Source organism: Zeugodacus cucurbitae, chromosome 6 (genome assembly GCF_028554725.1).
Source record: "Zeugodacus cucurbitae isolate PBARC_wt_2022May chromosome 6, idZeuCucr1.2, whole genome shotgun sequence".
Classification (NCBI taxonomy): domain Eukaryota; kingdom Metazoa; phylum Arthropoda; class Insecta; order Diptera; family Tephritidae; genus Zeugodacus; species Zeugodacus cucurbitae.
The window spans coordinates 9,686,959-9,705,102 of record NC_071671.1 but is presented as its reverse complement, the minus strand read 5'-3'; the positions used below and the strand labels follow the sequence as shown (position 1 = coordinate 9,705,102).

The window sequence follows — 18,144 nt, the reverse complement described above, 5'->3', positions numbered from 1 at the left end:
TTCAGACTGTAACCACCGATAGTAGCAAAGAGACAGAGGTCAACTGAAGAGGCTAAACCGTCAGCGAAAAGACCATAGGCAAAGGGATATACCGAAGAAATTGTTTGCCGACGTGGCCCGGAATCGCATCATCATTGGTGTCCTGGATGTGATAGATCCCGAAGGAAAAATCCACAGGACCCAATGGAAGTGAGGTCACCCTGTCACTCGCTAAATATTTATGATTACAGTCAGTTCACTTCTTTGACAGACTGTACGTTTTTCTCATTTGATTTTTATGTTTCGTTTTTCATAAATTTTTTTAGGTTGCATGACAAATTTGTCACAGTTTCTGCGTATGTAAATCTTTGCGCTGCGGAGCATGAAATTTCAGCGTTTAAGTTGAAATAAATTTCAATAGTTGATTTTAATCTACGATTTGCGAAACCTGTAAGGCGGCATTGCAAAATGATTTCTTGTGGAAAATTTACGACGGAATATGCTCAATTTTTATAACTCATAAGTGCACAGATAAAAGTGTAAAGTGTGGAGAGGTACGAATTTAAGAATTTGGTGCATTTTGCATAACATTTTAGAAAAGCTTACAGTGAAGGTACAAATAATTTGGAACCCGATAATTGAAAACCGGTTTAACTGAATATAAATATATAGCACAATCCAATTATTTTAGAAGAGTCGGACCTGGAGTTGAATGAAATATTAATATACGGACGATGTTTATTAACGTAGGGAACCACCCATAATAGTCGGGTCAGTCTAACTGGAACAAGCTTGATTTCTAGTTCGTCCAGAAAATATGTATGTATGTAGGATACACCATCAGTGATAATGCAATTTGCTAATACAAAACAAAAAGTCAACATCAAATACTCACCTTCATGCCATAGCCATTCTCGTCCTTACGCACCGTCAAGGTCAAATACTGAAAATTTTTTGGTGATTCCGGTATCGGAGAGATTTGCAATTGAGGACGTCGAGCTGAGGCCATATTAACGCTGCCACGTTGATTACCCGTACCAGCCACACCTACACCGCTACCCGCGCTCGTGCCGTTAGCACCGACAACACCACCACTAAGTGGCACACTACCGCCACCCATCACTGCGACTGCACCAACACTACCACCGGTCGGTGTGCTAGCAAAAGCAACATTATTGCCACCAACACTATTGGACACCAGTATTGTTGGTGTTGTTGGCGTTACTGGTGAGAAACCGGCACCGAAGTTAGCTAGTGGTGTTGTGGGTGTTCCAGTCGGTGTGATATTGCCACCATTCATATGTTTCAGTTTACTTTGTTGGTAATTGAGTGGCAGCGGTGGTGTCTGTGGTGGAATAGGTGAATACGAAATTCCACTACCAAAATTACCGTTGTTATTACTTATATTTAGATTACTACTGTTGCCGGCGTTACTGGTAGCGGCGAGTGAGGGTGAACGTGGAATTTTCGATTTTGATTTATTTTTCTTGGAATTTTTCAGTTTGTTTTGTTTTGGTGGTGGCAATTCGGGTGGTAGATCCGTTGTGTTTGTGTTGTTATTGTTGGCGTTGGTGTTGTGTAAAAGTGGTTGCTGTTGTTGTTGTAGGTGTAAATCTGTTGTTGTGGTTGCAATTTGTGGATTAATATTTGATTCGTCTGGTAATTCCTGAACCTCGTCATACTCATGTTCATCGATACCAAAATCAATTAATCTGTAAAAAAATGAGAAAACAAATTTGTAATTTTGATTTTTAAATAAATTAAGAGATATTAATTAATTGAAGATGTTAAATAATTAAAGATAATATATTGAACCTATAATACATATGTAATGATCTATGTCATACGAGCTTCAACCGCGCCACTGAGCGCAAATTAATGATTTATACAACAAAAAGATTAGCTTAAAGTCAGACACAACAAACTAACGCCTTTTCAGACACTCAGACTCCCGCAAGTTTCAATTATCGAACCTAGACTAAATTTTTATTAAAACTTACTAATAATTTGTGGAAGCTAAGACATACTACTAGCAATCCCGGTGTCTTCACTATAATCAGTCTGGATTTGGCTAAGGTGAAGAATGAGCCTCAACTGAATTAAATTTCATCTTCCTAACAAGTAAATGAGTTGTCGTCTTACTTCTTTGGAATAACCAATTGTATTTGCGGAACAACTTTTCGACAAACAACCCACATTCCAAGATACACATATATTATGTAAATGATGATAGCTGCTCAGAAAGGTCTTCAATCTCTACTTAAAGCTGCCTTGACTAAGACAAGAACCAATCTAAATCGATTAACAGGTGATGATATAATGGTTATAAGCCTTAGAGTACTCAGCAGACATGGCACTATTACCTTACACAAATCCTAGATTCGATCGCAGTTCCGAACAACAAAAGGCTTGATTATAGCATAAAATCAATGTTAAGAATGTTGTTGAAGGAGTTGACAGTTCTTAGCGTGGGTAGGTTTTGGCTACATACTCGTAGACCGGGCAATTCTCGGTAGAAAATTTTCGGTCGGGAATTCTTTTAAAATCGGAAAATAATCCTCGACAAATATGCAAAGCTTAGATAGTATTTCTATCAATTAAGATCTTCAGATTTGAGCAATTTTAAAATGATAAAAAGGATGATCCATTCCAAGGTTCCCTACCTTTTTACAGAAAAAAACACACAGAACTTTAAACTTTACATATCCCCACAGAAGCAACAACCGCCGTTTGTTCTGCTTTTTCCCGCATGGATAAGGAGGCGAAGCGAATGGATCTGGAGGTGAATTAGGACAAAACGAAATATCTCCTGTCATCAAGCAAACAGTCGGCGCACTCGCGTCTTGGCTCCCATGTCACTGTTGACAGTCATAACTTCGAAGTTGTAGATAATTTCGTATACCTGGGAACCAGTATCAACAACACCAACAATGTCAGCCTCGAAATCCAGCGCAGAATCACTCTTGCCAACAGGTGCTACTTTATACTGAGTAGGCAAATGAATAGTAAAGTCCTCTCTCGACGAACCAAAATCAAACTCTATAAGTCGCTTATCATTTCCGTCCTGCTTTATGGTGCAGAAGCTTGGACGATGTCAACTCAGATGAGACGACACTAGGAGTTTTCGAGAGGAAAATTTTGCGCAAGATTTATGGTCCTCAGAACATTGGCAACGGCGAATACCACAGACGATGTAACGATGATCTGTACGAGTTATACGACAACATTGACATAGTTCAGCGAATAAAAAGACAGCGGCTACGCTGGCTAAGTCATGTTGTCCGAATGGACGAAAACACTCCAGCCCTGAAAGTGTTCGATGCAGTACCCGCCGGAGGAAGCCGAGGAAGGGGAAGGCCTCCACTCCGTTGGCGCCGAATTGCGAAGGAAAGAGAGGAGTGACGCGCGTGTGATATCACACGGATCTGGATGGCAAATCGACCGGCCCAAAACGTGAAATTCACTGTTCACTAAAGTGTTCTCTCAATAAATCCATTGATTGATGTGATGTATGGGAAGTGGCGTCTTGTTGAAACCAAATGTGACCGAGATCACGAACTTCAATTTCAGGCATCAAATAATCGGTTATCATGGCGCGATAGCGGTCGCCATTGACGGTTACGTTCTCACCGGCATCACTTTTGAAGAAATATGGACCAATGATTCCACCGGATCACAAACCACACCAAACCGTTGTTTTTTCTGGATGAAATGACAGCTCTTAATCTTATCAGGTTGCTCATCCTCCTAAATGCAGCAATTATGCTTGTTTACATACCCATTGAGCCAGAAGGTCTCATTTCTGAACAGAACTTGGCTCGAAAGCGTCAGATACCTCTACTTGGATCACCCGATATATCCATTTTTTAAGCATATCTTAACTCGAATCAGAAGGGAACTATCACATCATTGAATAGACTATATTTATCTCATCGAGTTGTTTCTTATTATTTTATTGGTTACTCTCATTCACTGTGTCCAACAATGTAGTAGAACATAGTGAATACCACAACTAACTGCTTTCGGACTAATTACATTTTAAGACTCATCTAACAAATGCTGTAATGTAAAATTGCAATATAACATTTCTACAACAACAAAAACTAAAAGTTATAATTTCATTAGGCGGTTTATGATTATAGTTTTTATAGTTGTTTCACATACGAAACTTTTCACATAATTCACATTTCACATAACTTTTTCCTACTCATTTCGCCCATTAAGGGTAGTTTCGCTCATTAAAAATGCCAGCACATATTTTTACAATTATTCATATACATCAGTACATATATATTTACTCACAAATAGCTATGTGACTTTGCAATTATTTAGCCAACAAATCCGTGTGCCGCCGCTTTGGGTGCCATATTGAGTTCAACCGGCAGCACGCTTAGCGCTTAACTCATCATTTGCTCATGAAATTTCGTTCAAGTATTGTATATATGTATTCATGTAATAATATAAATGTGTGTTTGTGTTATAGTTGTTGTTGTATGTGTGCATTTAATCATATTCAACGAATGCATATGCGAGTGGTTTGCCATTTTCTTCCTCTTCCGTTGATTTCACTAATGTGGGAACTTTGCGATTTCACTACTTGCCAGCGCGAACTGCCAGCCTCCTTGCTTGACTCGCCTTGCCGCCTAATTAATCCAATTGATTATGAACATTTTGATGGGCACAATCTTTTCCGGATTTAGGCATCACAGAATACATTTTCAAAGTTAACATAAAATTTTTAATTTTGAAATTTTCTATAGCGACCTGAGAGTAGTGCAATTCCTATTCCGAGTGCTTCGATCATCAAGGATATATTATAGGTTAGGTGGTACCGATTAGATAAACGCCTACCTCCTCGACCTTTCTCGCTTCTTTACTGCTAGGGGCCTTACAATCTCCCCTACTAAATCTGCAGCGATCATATTTATCAATTGGACGAAGGAGTATAATATATACCAAAATATTTCTTTCGATGGCATCAAAATTCCGACTGTTAACAACCGCAAACATTTGGTTGTTTCTTTGCATAGCCTGTACTCTTCACTCTATATATGGTCAACTGGTTGCAGTAGGACCCAGCTAGAGAAGCTACAGACTTGTCAAAATACCGCTCTCCGGACAGCCACAGGTTTTCTCTTGCAGTTTCCGGTCGGTACACAATGAGGCCCGTATGTTACCTGCGAAGTAGCATAACGAAATGCTTTCCAAACAGTTTCTTTTGGGCTGTTTTTGTAGAAGCCATCACACTGGTCACTTGCTGGCATAACAGAGCCATCAAGAGTACCCTCATAAAATACGTCGCCGACTTACAGAACTACGCCGACCGAACTTCGCATGCTACAGAATTTCGACAAGCTCGACAGCTCGTTTCCTGGGCCTCCCGTTAGATGACTTCGATGACAATTGACAAAATTGCCACATTTGGGACGAAGAGCAACCTGGAGAGATTCAAGAGTTGCCTTTTCATCCAGAAAAAACAACGGTTTGGTGTGGTTTGTGGGCCAGTAGAGTCATCGGTCCATATTTCTTCAAAAATGATGCCGGTGAGAACGTAAGTGTCAAGGGCGACCGTTATCGTGCCATGATAACCGACCATTTAAAGCCTGAAATTGAAATTCGTGATCTAGACGACTTTGGTTTCAACAAGACGGCGCCATAGCAGAGCAAATAATTTCACGTTTTGGGCCAATCGATTGTTCACCAATATCGTGTGATATCACAATGTTAGACTTTCGGCTGTGGAGATATGCAATGTCTAAAGTCTATGCTGACGATACCGCTTCAATTCAGGGCTTGGAGCATAATATCACGCGTGTCATTCGCTAGTTACCAGTCGAAATGCTCGAACGAGTCATCGAAAATTGGACTCAACGGATGGACCATCTGAGACGTAGCCGCGGCCAACATTTGAAAGATATAATCTTAATAAATAAATGCCAAAGAATGTTCTTTCGAATGATAATAAACATTCGCCATTCAAATTGATTTTATTTTTTAATCGAGAACCTCGAAATGGCTTACCCTTTAAAATAAATTAGTACTCAGCTATAACTAGCAAATAAAACTCATCCATTTTTAATTTTGTTAATTTCATAAGTTTACCACTTCGTACTCAATTATTTAAAACTTCTGTCCGAAATGAAATACACAAATCAGCGTAATAATTACTAACTGTATATGCACATATAATACGCCTTCAGCGAACCTGAGCGTAGTGCATTTTATATGCACATGAGTATATATATGTATGTAAGTTGAACTAAATCACTTAACGGATTTACGAGTTGGCCGAGAAATGTTGCAACAATGCAAATGCAACCACAATAATCAACAAAACAAAATGAGAACAATGGTTATAAAAACAGAAGGAAAGCTTAAATTTAAACGAGAAATAGCAACGCAACCACATTTATGTGACTATTTGCCGCCTACGCAAAAAATGCAGTATTTACTTACAGTGAAGGGCATATAATTGGGACAGTGTGTGTTCAGTTTGTCAATTAAATGCAAAGAACATTTTGAACTTTACCATGTTACCAGTTACCAACCAGTTACCAACCGACAGTTACCGAGTGACATGCCACATTTGAACGAAGACGTTAGCGGAATAAACCTGTATTTTCATCATGCCACGAATAGACAACTCCGATAAAATAATTTCCCAAAAACTATTTAACATTATTTACAGTTTGAATGGAAGAAAACATAATTCTTATGTCTCACAACTTCAGTTCCAAAGCAACTCTCAAGAGACTAAGACTACCAAATTAATGCGACACCACTGTACGCGTGTCCAATGGAATTAGTGGAAACTTGCCGTAAAATCAAATTGCTTGCAGTTGACTGCCGACGTTGTTTACTGACTTTGCTGCATTGCAAGACTGGCGGCGCACATTTTTTCTCTCCATTCTATTCACAATGATTACGGGCGGCTCAATATGATGTGGACGTTATGGCATATTTCAGTGGCTTTGCTTTTAAAATTCATACACAATTTTGAACATTTCATTTATTATCAACTCAGCCACATTTGTTACCCTTAAAACGCATAGGCAGCGAAGCTCAACACAAAAAAGGCGACACAAAAGGCAACCGAGAAGCAGCGGTATGAGCGCTAAGCGTGGGGTAAAAGTAAAAGCTAAGAGTGGAGTGCGCACCACTCACCACTGTGTTTTTTGTAGATCCATGTTTGATGGGATGGGGGTATACTTTGGGGTTGTAGTTTCTGACGGACGAGGTCATTTGTTTGAGCTCTTATCCGGCAGTCCAACAACGGGCACCCTCAACATTGTGGCGCAACGGTGGCGTTGGCCACAGTGACGACGTCATCGACAACGATTCCTCCGGCCAGTCCAGTTCTACTGTCGGTTGCAATAAAGCACGCGTCACTATTAACGGGTTTTATGCCGCCTTTATACATAATTTAATACATACATATGTCTGTGTACCAGAGTTTTATGGCTTTTAGACGGACGACTGACTGACTTTGTGGCGGTTAAAACGCGTCAAAAACAAAGCACCGCCAACATGGCCACCGCGGCGCAACCATAAAAACAAAGCAAACCACCACCAGCACCAGATCAGTTAGCATTCCAATATCTATGGTGGGGAAGTTCAAAATTTACTGCCGAAGGCTCATAATGAAATGCACGCGAATGCAATGAACGCGGCAGCAACGCAGCCGTATTTATGTTGGGGAACGAAAACAGTTATGGAACGGGTAAAGTTGCATGGGCTATTTGATGTCGCTTTGGTCAGTTTTTGATGGAGTTGTTAGCGATAATGAACTGAGTTATTCCCTAGGTTGGCTAGTAAGTAGTGGTAAGAGTGGCATGTTTCTTGAATTTGAATTTGAAAGCACATGCTATTCCAACACGGATATAGATATGCACGGATATATGCATTAATATAAGGGAGGAATTGCGAAGTCCAGACGCTAAGTTTTGAACTTTGAGGTTTGTAATTCATGACATAAAATAGCCGTACGTAACTGCGGCCGATTATTCGACGTTTGGATAGGATGGGAAAGTATCATGCCTATTATGGTTATAATAAATCCAAGGAATTTTTGGACGGAAGAATTTAAATTAAAATTCAGAAGACCGAATGAGACCTATCCTCTACTGTGCTCTCGTCGCTTATCACAATATCTTATTTGACGGGGTTATCAAGTCAATAAAACTGAAGAAATGTTTGTTTGACAACACCAACAATGACAGCCTCGAAATCAAACGCAGGATCACTCTTGCCAACAGGTGCTACTTTTGGACTGAGTAGGCAATTGCAAAGTAAAGTCTTCTCTCGACAAACCAAAATCAAACTCTACAAGTCCCACATTATTCCCGTCCTGATGTATGCTGCAGAAGCGTGGACGATTACGACCTCTCATGAGACGGCACTAGTAGTTTACGAGGGAAAGGTTTTCCAGAACATTTACGGTCCCTTAAACATTGGCAACGGCGAATACCGCAGACGATGGAACGATGAGTTGTACGAATTATACATATACATAATCAAGCGAATATAATAACAGCGGCTACATTGGCTAGGACATGTTGTTCGAATGGACGAAAGGGCTCCAGCTTTGAAAGTGTTCGATGCAGTACCCGCTGTGAAAGCAGAGGAAGAGTAAGACCTCCATACCATTGTAAAGACCAGGTGGAAAGCGTACTGATTTCATTGATTGATTGATTTTATTTGTATGATTTTGGTTCTTGCGAGCATGGTGATACATATACATAAATATGTATTCTTTTTACTCCAAGAAGATAAGATAATGGGCTGATAAGCCTTTGCCCTAACAATAAACGAACTGTTTTTAAATAAAAATATGACTTAATTCGTGCGTATAGTTTGTTGTTCGATACTGGTTCGATAGTGCTAATTTTTGAGGCCTTCAAAGTAGGCTTCTAAGGGTCTTAATCCCTCCTTTTGAGTGGGATCTTTTTCTTTCGTGTTTCAAGTCTGGAAAAAAGTTGTTGGTGGGGACTTGTTACTCTCGAACTCTCGATAAAGAAAATGTATTTCACTTATGTTATGAACTGACTTTCACCAAATACAAATAATTTAAATTGGATATTTGATTTTTTGTTTGTAATTCAAGTAGCCACTGACTCTTCCCACCCATTAATCATTTCGTAAATTCTTCATAAATGCACTTCGCAATTTCATCGTAAATGTGAGTTAATCATCTAATTTGCATGCTAAAATTCACTTTTCAAGTTTTTACTTTTTCTTTTATTCATGATGTGAAATATGAAACTTTTAAACGCCGAGTCTTGATGCAAAGAAAAAAAGATGAATTTGCAATAAAGCAAAAAATGTGTGTGTTCCGTTTTTTATGTAAAATGTGCACGTACTTAAATATGAATATAATGAATATATGAGTGAAAATACGGGACTGTTTCTGAACCCTGTTGGAATTGCTTTCTTTGAAGAAACAGTTTGTTTGCCAAAAAAAAAATTGAAAATACCCTCGAACTATTTCTTCTAAATATAGAGATCTCTTTTGCTTATACCTCATCCCTTATGATGTCAGGTGATCCAAGTAGAGGGTATTTTTCAAATAGCCTCGGGTGACTCGTGTCAAGCTGTCATGTTATTTTTGTTCAGTTACTAATTGTTCAAGTTTATTACGAAAATTCACGCTTTGTAAAGAAGGGTCAGCATAATCGGCCTACTCAGCTTACTATTCGTAAGACCCAAAATTTATTATCGGATAAAATCCGACCGAGTAGAACACGTCCAGAAAATATTGTCGCCGAGAGCTGAGAGTGTACACGAAGACCGTGGAAAGTCGATTCAACGCCGTTCGCAGCTACTCGGACTGGCATATGGAACGACTTGGCGCATTTTACGTCGAGATCTTCAATTGAAAGCGAATACAAAATACAGCTTGTGCAAGAACTGAAGCCGTTCGACCTTCCTAAGCGACATCACTTCGCTCTATGGACTCTTGAAAAGTTCCAAGAAGACCCGACGTTTTCGAGCCAAATTCAGTTCAGCAATGAGGTCCATTTCAGGGTCAATTGATATATCGTCCCGATTTGGGACGAAGAGCAACCTGAAGAGATTCAACAGCTGACATTTCATCTAGTCTGAGGGTCGCTGGAATCATCGGTCTATATTTCTTCAAAACTAATGCCGATGAGAACGTAACCGTCAATGACTACCGTTATCGAGCCATGACAACGGACTATTTAATACCTGAAATTGAAGCTCGTGATCTCGGTGACATTTGGTTTCAATAACTTCGATCGCCACTTCGATGAGCAGATAATTTCACGTTTTGGGGTTTTGGTCAGGGCTAGGTCGGTGATCCTCAACATTGTTGATTGGATTATTTGGAGAAATATTTATTAGTAGGGCATGTGGAAGCATACAAACAAATTAGAGACTAATATATTGTTATTCTTCATAAACCTTGTCGCGAGAAACAGCCTAAGCTAACCCAAACTAGTTAAAAAAAACCGTGTTCATCGTACGCCGAGTAATTCCAACTGGTCAACAAATTCTATACACGATACATACACACCTCACATATGTAGCTGTAAAAGCTGTGCACAAATCGGTAACAATGAATTTCACTTGCGTCCGCTTGTCCGGTTAGGCTGGGGAGCTGGTACGATGGCACCCCACCAATGACCGACGTTGACGTTCCATACAATACGCCGGTTTCTACAAGTTTTTTGAACTTATGTAATCGACCACAGTACGTGCCTACCTTCGGTTTCTATACATTTTTTCTGATTTTATTTTCGTGTGTTTTCTTCTGAGTGCGGCGCAGCTGCCACAACGCCAATGTTTGCACATTTTCGTTGCATTTTTAACAGTAATATTTCAGCATTGTATTTATTGTTGTTGTTGTTATTATCTTAAAAGTGTTCGCTTTTCATTTTGCATCATCATAACAATAACTGTACTTGGTTTACTTGCGTACACAGCTGCTGCTGCTGTTGATGTTGTTGCGATTTTTTTGATATTTAATATTCGCCAAGTTAATGAAGTGCGCGTTGTTATTATTGTTGTTGTGGGTACATTGCCATAGCACAAATGCGCATTCAAATCGGCCGTTTCAGAGCTTTGTGGCCTCCTCATTTAACTATTTATATATTTTATATTACAGTTTATTTTTTTTTCTGTTTTTGTTGTTTTTATCTACAAGTAGCTGGCTGTGAATAGTCGTCTCCGATCTCCAGTTGTAAAAAGTTACATACATTGTAGTACTTCTGACGCATCAAAGAAAGTATTTTATTTATACACACACACACACACACACATACATTCCAACGAGTAAATGTATCTCCACCTTTATACATATCTTTCTCTTTATAAATCTACTCATACATAACTGTAAACTTTTCCAAACATCTTTGCTTCACATGACTTTCTTTCACGCTTCTTAAGCCCATATGATTACCCCACCACATTTATTGCGTGTGTGTGTATGTATGTATATGCGAGATGGCGCTACCACTCTTCACAGCTTATTATTTCGCAATAGAAAATGTTGCACAAACAGATTATCTGTTTTCAGATATATCCGAGTTTTAATTATTACTATTTTGGCATTATTCATGAAGTTGCCTAGACAGAAGAAAACACTCTTAAATCGTCGAAAAGCTGTTATGACATTCTCGCCTTCCTGCTTAAACCCATTTTTGATATTGGTTGTGTATCGGCAGAAAATATATAATTTTGAGGTATGCTACCGAATTAAAAGCCTTAGCTTTGTATTCAATAACACAGCACTAACATCGGTTCCTCTCTCTGGTGATACGTGCACGTGTGCAACTACAGCATTGGAGGCAATCCTGAACTTAACTTCACTTCATATGTTGGTACGCATTATGGTCAATAAAATTTTACTGGCCTTGGCGAGACGAGGACTTGGAAACAACAGGGTGCTATGCGCCCGGGAATTGGGGATCATCGGGGGAAAACTTCAAATGACTCTCCTTCCAAGGGACGATATTATCAAACGGGTACACTTTGAGAGACGATTCAGAACAACTCTGGGCAATAAGCGGGAATAGGAGGATTCCTCTCTTAAGAAATTCCTAAGCAGAAGCACCCAGCAATTGTAAACGAACGGGTCATCGGATGGTATAAGTGCTGGGATAACGGGACTACTCCTCAAGTTGTCTGTGGCCATGGAACAATTCCCCAGTTTATTTCAAGCTGAGATCTTTACCATTGGCAAATGTGCTGAGGTCATATTGGACAGGAACTACCACGATGAACGGATAGCCATCATTAGTGATAGTCAAGCTACTCACCATTTGAAATGGATTTGGGAGTGGTTGTGGACTTCACTGAAAAACTTAACAGGGTCTGCAACCTGGATACCAGGACAAAAGGAATGCGCTAGTAGAAATCGCTGCTGGCTGCACTTGCAGTGATTTCGCCACTCTAAACTGTATCTCAGGGGTATAACCAGGAAAAGATTTGAACAACTAATAGCGATCCCAAGGAACAAACTGAGATAACTAGTGGCACTTCACATTGGCCACTACAGGCTTAGGTGCCATCTGCGCAAACTAGGAATTTGCTTGTCGGATCAGTGCCTATTCTGTGATCTACTACCGGAGAAATCTAAGCATCTACTCCTTGACTGTCCGGCGATAGCGAGGAAAAGGAGTCTTTCTTAACGCGACGAGGTTGGATGGTATATAATAGGAGAGGGTACAACAGACCTTACAAAACATATTATATACATCCAATGAAGACGCCAAACAAAATCAGCTCGGCATCCCAATTATTTTAACGAACCAAGCACAAATACATACATACATATTGTACTTGGCTATTAAGAACCCACACCTTAAATTGCAAGCTGGAAAAATATATAGAATAATTTTCACAAGGAAAAAGTGCAGAAACGAAAAATTAATGCGAACATTCGTTTGTAAACAACACGGCGGCGGAAAACCTGAAACTGAAAGTGTCTTCAACGCATACACACTCCGCACAGGCAAGTACACCAAGGCACGAGTACACGATATGTATGCAATGCATGGCTTTCGTCATGGCATGCTCGTCTAGCATACACACGAGGTTGCTGCTGCAGTTATTGTTGTTTTGCAAGTTATAACGGTTGTTGTCGTTTGAACCACATTTGAAAGCCACAACACTGCAGCAAAGCCGTCAACTGAAACAACACTCGACAGTAGTGTGCTCGGTGTCAACGTGCTCCGCAACAGGCGCTGCTGCAACTGTGGCATATTTACCTAGGTGGCAACGCAGTGGTGTATTTATTCCATCCAGGTGGTGTATTCAGTGACTTAAATATGGGAAATTGAAATGATTCCATACATCGCTTTAAGTGAAAAATGTTAAGATTCTCGAGTTGTTGACCGACAAGTGGTTCTACTTTCTAAAATTATCAGGTCTACTTACATAACTGTAACAAAACTATTCAATGATCTTCCAATTTTCACGGAATATGATCAAGACGAATTTAATCCATTGATTCCCGAGCGAGTTAGAGAAGTTTCCAAAGGTGTTGCTGAGGGATGCATTTTAGTTTGATTTGACCCACCAACTTGTTCTCGCCCTAGATCAGCACCGATGGGTCCCGGGTTCATCTTTTAACAAGACAACAAGCATTCTCATTCATCTCGTGATACGACCGATGAATTGAAGGAATTAAGCCACGAACTAGCTCCAGGCTCAAAAAACTAATCGATCTACTTTAAAAACCTTGAAGTTTCAAACTATCGAACTTTTGGAGAGCAAAACAACAAATGCATTACCCTAGATGAAGATTATATCAAATAATGAACCCACATTTTCATTCCAGAAAACAAAAAAGTTCCTCATTGTTAGGTGAAAAACTGTATCTCACACAATTCTAGTGGCTTGGTAAGAGAACCCATTTACTTTGGAGAGACTACAAAATCGATTACAAAATTAGAGCGGAGAGAAGATATAAACTGTATTTCAAGACGTTAGAGGTTTAGAGGCGACATATGCAGGGCTACTTATAAACTAATTACTATGACAGTTGATACAATATGCTTTGGGAAATCCGAAAAGCTCCACTCAAGCCACGAATTATAATGTATCTCTCCAATATTGTCCTTTAAAGGGACAATTCTACAAGTACTTCAAGTGTGGCGCATAAAAAAATACAAATAGCAGCAACAAAAACAATATGCAAAACAAATAAACAAACAAATTTACAAAAACAACAACAACAACTTATTGTAATAACCCCAACAAAATTGTAACGTCAAATTTTAAAGCCACTGAAAAATGCTAGAAACCGTAAACCACAAAAAAACTGACCGCTGACAGTGCATGAAGTGGGGGGAAAAACAAAGACACCTCATTGGAGCGATAGAAAAGAAAAGCCATAGAAGTTATGTAGTGCCAACAAACAAAAGAAAACACAATATTATTTTCATTTTGTTTTTTTTTTTTTGTCTTTCACTCGACCCACGCAAAATTGTGGACTTTATGGCTTTGGCCGCATAACTAACTGTTGGAGCTTTGAAGAGAAAGCAGCAAAAACAGCGGAGAATGGAAAGTGTATGAGCTTACAAAACAAAGACACATATGTTTGCCTTCATATATACATACATACATATAGAAGACAGACATAAGTAAATACAGCCAAAAATATTAAAAACTATCAAGTCTCCAAAAGCGGCTTTCGCCAGCAGAAGTGGCTGGACGAAATTGGTATAACCTAAACCAACGACTTAGAAAAATATATAATTATAAACTACAACCAGGTTGGTTAAACGATTTAGGTGGAGTATCTCACAAGCTTAATGTCACCACGAAACAGCGGAAAGCGTATTTGTTAGCCTGAAAACTATTAAAACAAACCTTACTCCAGACACTCTATTTAGAATATAATACAAATATGTTATATAGTTTACTTCACAAGATGATCTCCAGAAAATAAATTGATGCAGCTATTGTTGAGGCCGAGATGGAGTCTTATGACTTACCAAACCAAACAGATTCAGATCGCCCAGATAACAGCCCTTGGTCGGCTAAAATCCGGGTCAATTCCGGTACCGCAGAATCGACTGCTGTGGAAAGAGTCCTTTATGAAATACTTCGATGCCCTACAGTACTATACCGACCGAACTTCGAACGCGACTGACTTCCGATAAGCGCTGAACGCTTTTCTTAGTGGAGCTATTAACATATTTCTTGACTCCCCTCCCCGTAAATGGCGTACTTGGAGTCAAATCACCACCAATTGCAAACACCGAGCTCCAATTGCCTCGCGAAACTAGAGTGACCCTCGTTCTACTTCGTTCTGGATACTGTACTAGATTAAACTTATACCTATCTATACTAAACTCTAACATACATGACTCCTTTGGTCCGACCCTGTCGAAACAGCTCATTTCCTGGGCCTCGCGTTAGTTGACTTCTATAACAACTGTCTTGTGTTTACCGGTGCAGGCAGGTTTAGGTATCCGTTACAACAACAACATGGGGATGGAATATATCTATGGGAATTATATTATCCTTACATTCTCCGATCTATGGACGAAGTATACATACATAAGTCGTAAAACATAAAAGACATTTCTAAAGATGCTAAGTAATCTCATCAGATAAGGTCAAATAAATAACAAAAGATATACAGTCAGAAGAGCGATTTGAATTCTTTGAACTTAAGCTTGTGCCCACCATCGGAATATGGGCACGATCTGACGTTAGATTAGTGCACCTTTTTCGATATTTTGACTTCTACACTTTCCTTATAGAGATGACATTATTTTCTAGAAAGAAATAGTATAAGTTGTTGTTGTAGCGGCATAAAACACTCCCCAAATAATTTTGAAGAATGCTGCTGATTTGACAGTCCTTTGGCGGATAAAAATCCGGGACCGTTCCGGTTACATAGAACCAACTGTCGTGGGAAAGGAATGAATGAAGAGCGAATAGTTCGGAATGATTGACATATTAAACAATTAGCGTTCCCATGCTTTATATGAGGACTTTTCGTTCACGAAGTACTTATCCAATCTTGTTCCTCTATGCATCTAGTAAGGTTTACACCTTTCGTTTCGTTAGCGATCGCTTCTACCTAACCTAATCTGCATTATTTCAAGGTAATCAACATTTCAAAACCCCATTTATTAAATGACTAATTGACAGTGGAAGTGCTGAGCTCCATTAAGCGGTAAATTGCTCTATGCACGAGTGTGTGTATGTATATCTATTTATAAACAGTTTGAAATAGTTTGATTCTAAAAGAATTACATTCAGTGCTCATTTATATAAATACAGTGCTGAGCTGCTACTTACAATTGGTGTTCTTCAGCGGTTACCGTATACCCGCCCGCTTAAATTTAAATGTTACTCATAATTCTTAGTTTATATGGGTGTGTATGTATCTGTATAAATGTCTACATACATATGTATGTACATAGTAATAATAACGAAACAAGTGTACATACAATTGTTCAATAAGAGCAATCTAAATTTAAGTACTCATATCATGTTTGCAGATAAAATACCGTTATCGTTAATGGAGTTGCTAAAAGCGTACACTCAAAAGCTGTCGGATTCCCATACAAACCGTTGTCCGATATACACACAAATGCACAAAGATTTCACTTTATCTAACCTCAAATAGCATGTTTATATGTAAGTTTATTAATAAAAACAACAGCAATAATACAAAACCTAGACAACGAAAGAAAAAAACGAACGGCATTTTAACAAATGTAAAAAATATACATAATTGTTGATATAGCCAATTAAGAGACGGCAGAAAAAATTAAAAAAACAATAGTGTGTACATACAGTAGAAACTTGGAAACCCAATTCTAGCTCAGTTGTAAAGGGTTTTTCCATAGGACGCTACAAAAGTAGACCGTCAGGAACAGCAAACGACGCCATATTCTATCCCGATCTTTTGTTATTGCTATTCAGTAAGGTTTGGTATTTCAATTATTAAAATTTACTGCCAAAATTCGGACTCAGTGACCTCAACTTTAAAAGCGCTACGTCCAATTGATGGTCGTCATAATCGTCCTGTCAGATCAACAATTGAGTCTAGTGGAAAAATTTGAGTCCACAGGTACGGTACAAAATGTTCCCGTGCCAGTGAGACAAAGAAGCTCCCATAGTGTCGAGAATATTGCTGCCGCTAGCGCATCAATTGAGGAAGATCCAAATCATTCTCTCACACGTCGTCCTCAAGCGTTGGGCATCTCTGTGACGTCGTTGTGGCGAATTTTACGAAAAGATCTGGGCCTACATCCTTACAAGATCAAATTGACGCAAGAACTGAATCCCCTTGACCGCCAGAACCGTCGTATGTTCTTGAAATTGAACTGAACAACAACTTGAAAATGATCCGGATTTTCTTCGACAAATCATCTTCAGCGATGAGACTCATTTCTGGTTCAATAGCTTCGTCAAGAAGCAAAATATACGTTATTGGTCAGGCAGCAATCCACACGTACTCCATGAGTACAGCCGGCGGCGTCACGCTTCTTGCGTGATGATCAAGACCGGCACGTTACTGTGAATGGGAATCGCTACCGCTTAATGATAACCGAATATTTTTGGCCCGAATTGGATATAGAATAGGACAATATGTGGTTTCAGCAGGACTGCGCCACTAGGCACACAGCGAATGTCACCATCGATTTTTTGAAAACCAAGTTTGGCGAACGTATTATCTCACGAAATGGCGCAGTCAATTGGCCGGCTCGGTCCGATTTGACGCCGTTAAACTATTTCCTATAGGGCAACGTCAAGTCTATGGTCTATGCCAACAAGCCAGCGACGATTGATGAACTTCGTACGAATATCGAACGTGAAACTGCAGCAGTTTTGGCTAATTTATGCTTGAAAACCGTAGAAAATTGGGTTTCTGCAAGCGTGCCCGTGGTGGCCATGCAGAAGAAATCGAGTTCCATACATAATGACTTCGAATGTACTTTTACAGGAATAAATAATTTCATTGACATCCCAAACCGATTTTTTTTTTCGTTTGTAGCACTCTTACTGAAAAACCCTCTATTAAAATTCTTTGACATGCCGTAAAACGCAAGCATTTTGCTTGATAGAACTCATTTCGTGGTTCTACTGTACGTATATGAGCATACTAAATGTGTTAATTGACTACGTCAGTACAACAACAATGTACGTAGGCGCAATGTGCTCTTAGCAATATGGAGC

General features: G+C 39.3%; 1 protein-coding gene across 3 annotated transcripts in view; it reads right to left on the bottom strand.

Annotated features, from left to right (window-relative positions):
* The window catches only part of LOC105210966 (uncharacterized), a 254,870-nt gene that overhangs the window by 222,354 nt on the left and 14,372 nt on the right, over positions 1-18,144 (bottom strand). For all 3 annotated transcript variants that reach the window (XM_054232911.1, XM_054232910.1, XM_054232912.1), the window contains one exon: positions 875-1,691. In XM_054232911.1, coding sequence (XP_054088886.1) covers positions 875-1,691 — 817 coding nt within the window. The remainder of the gene's footprint in view (positions 1-874; positions 1,692-18,144) is intronic.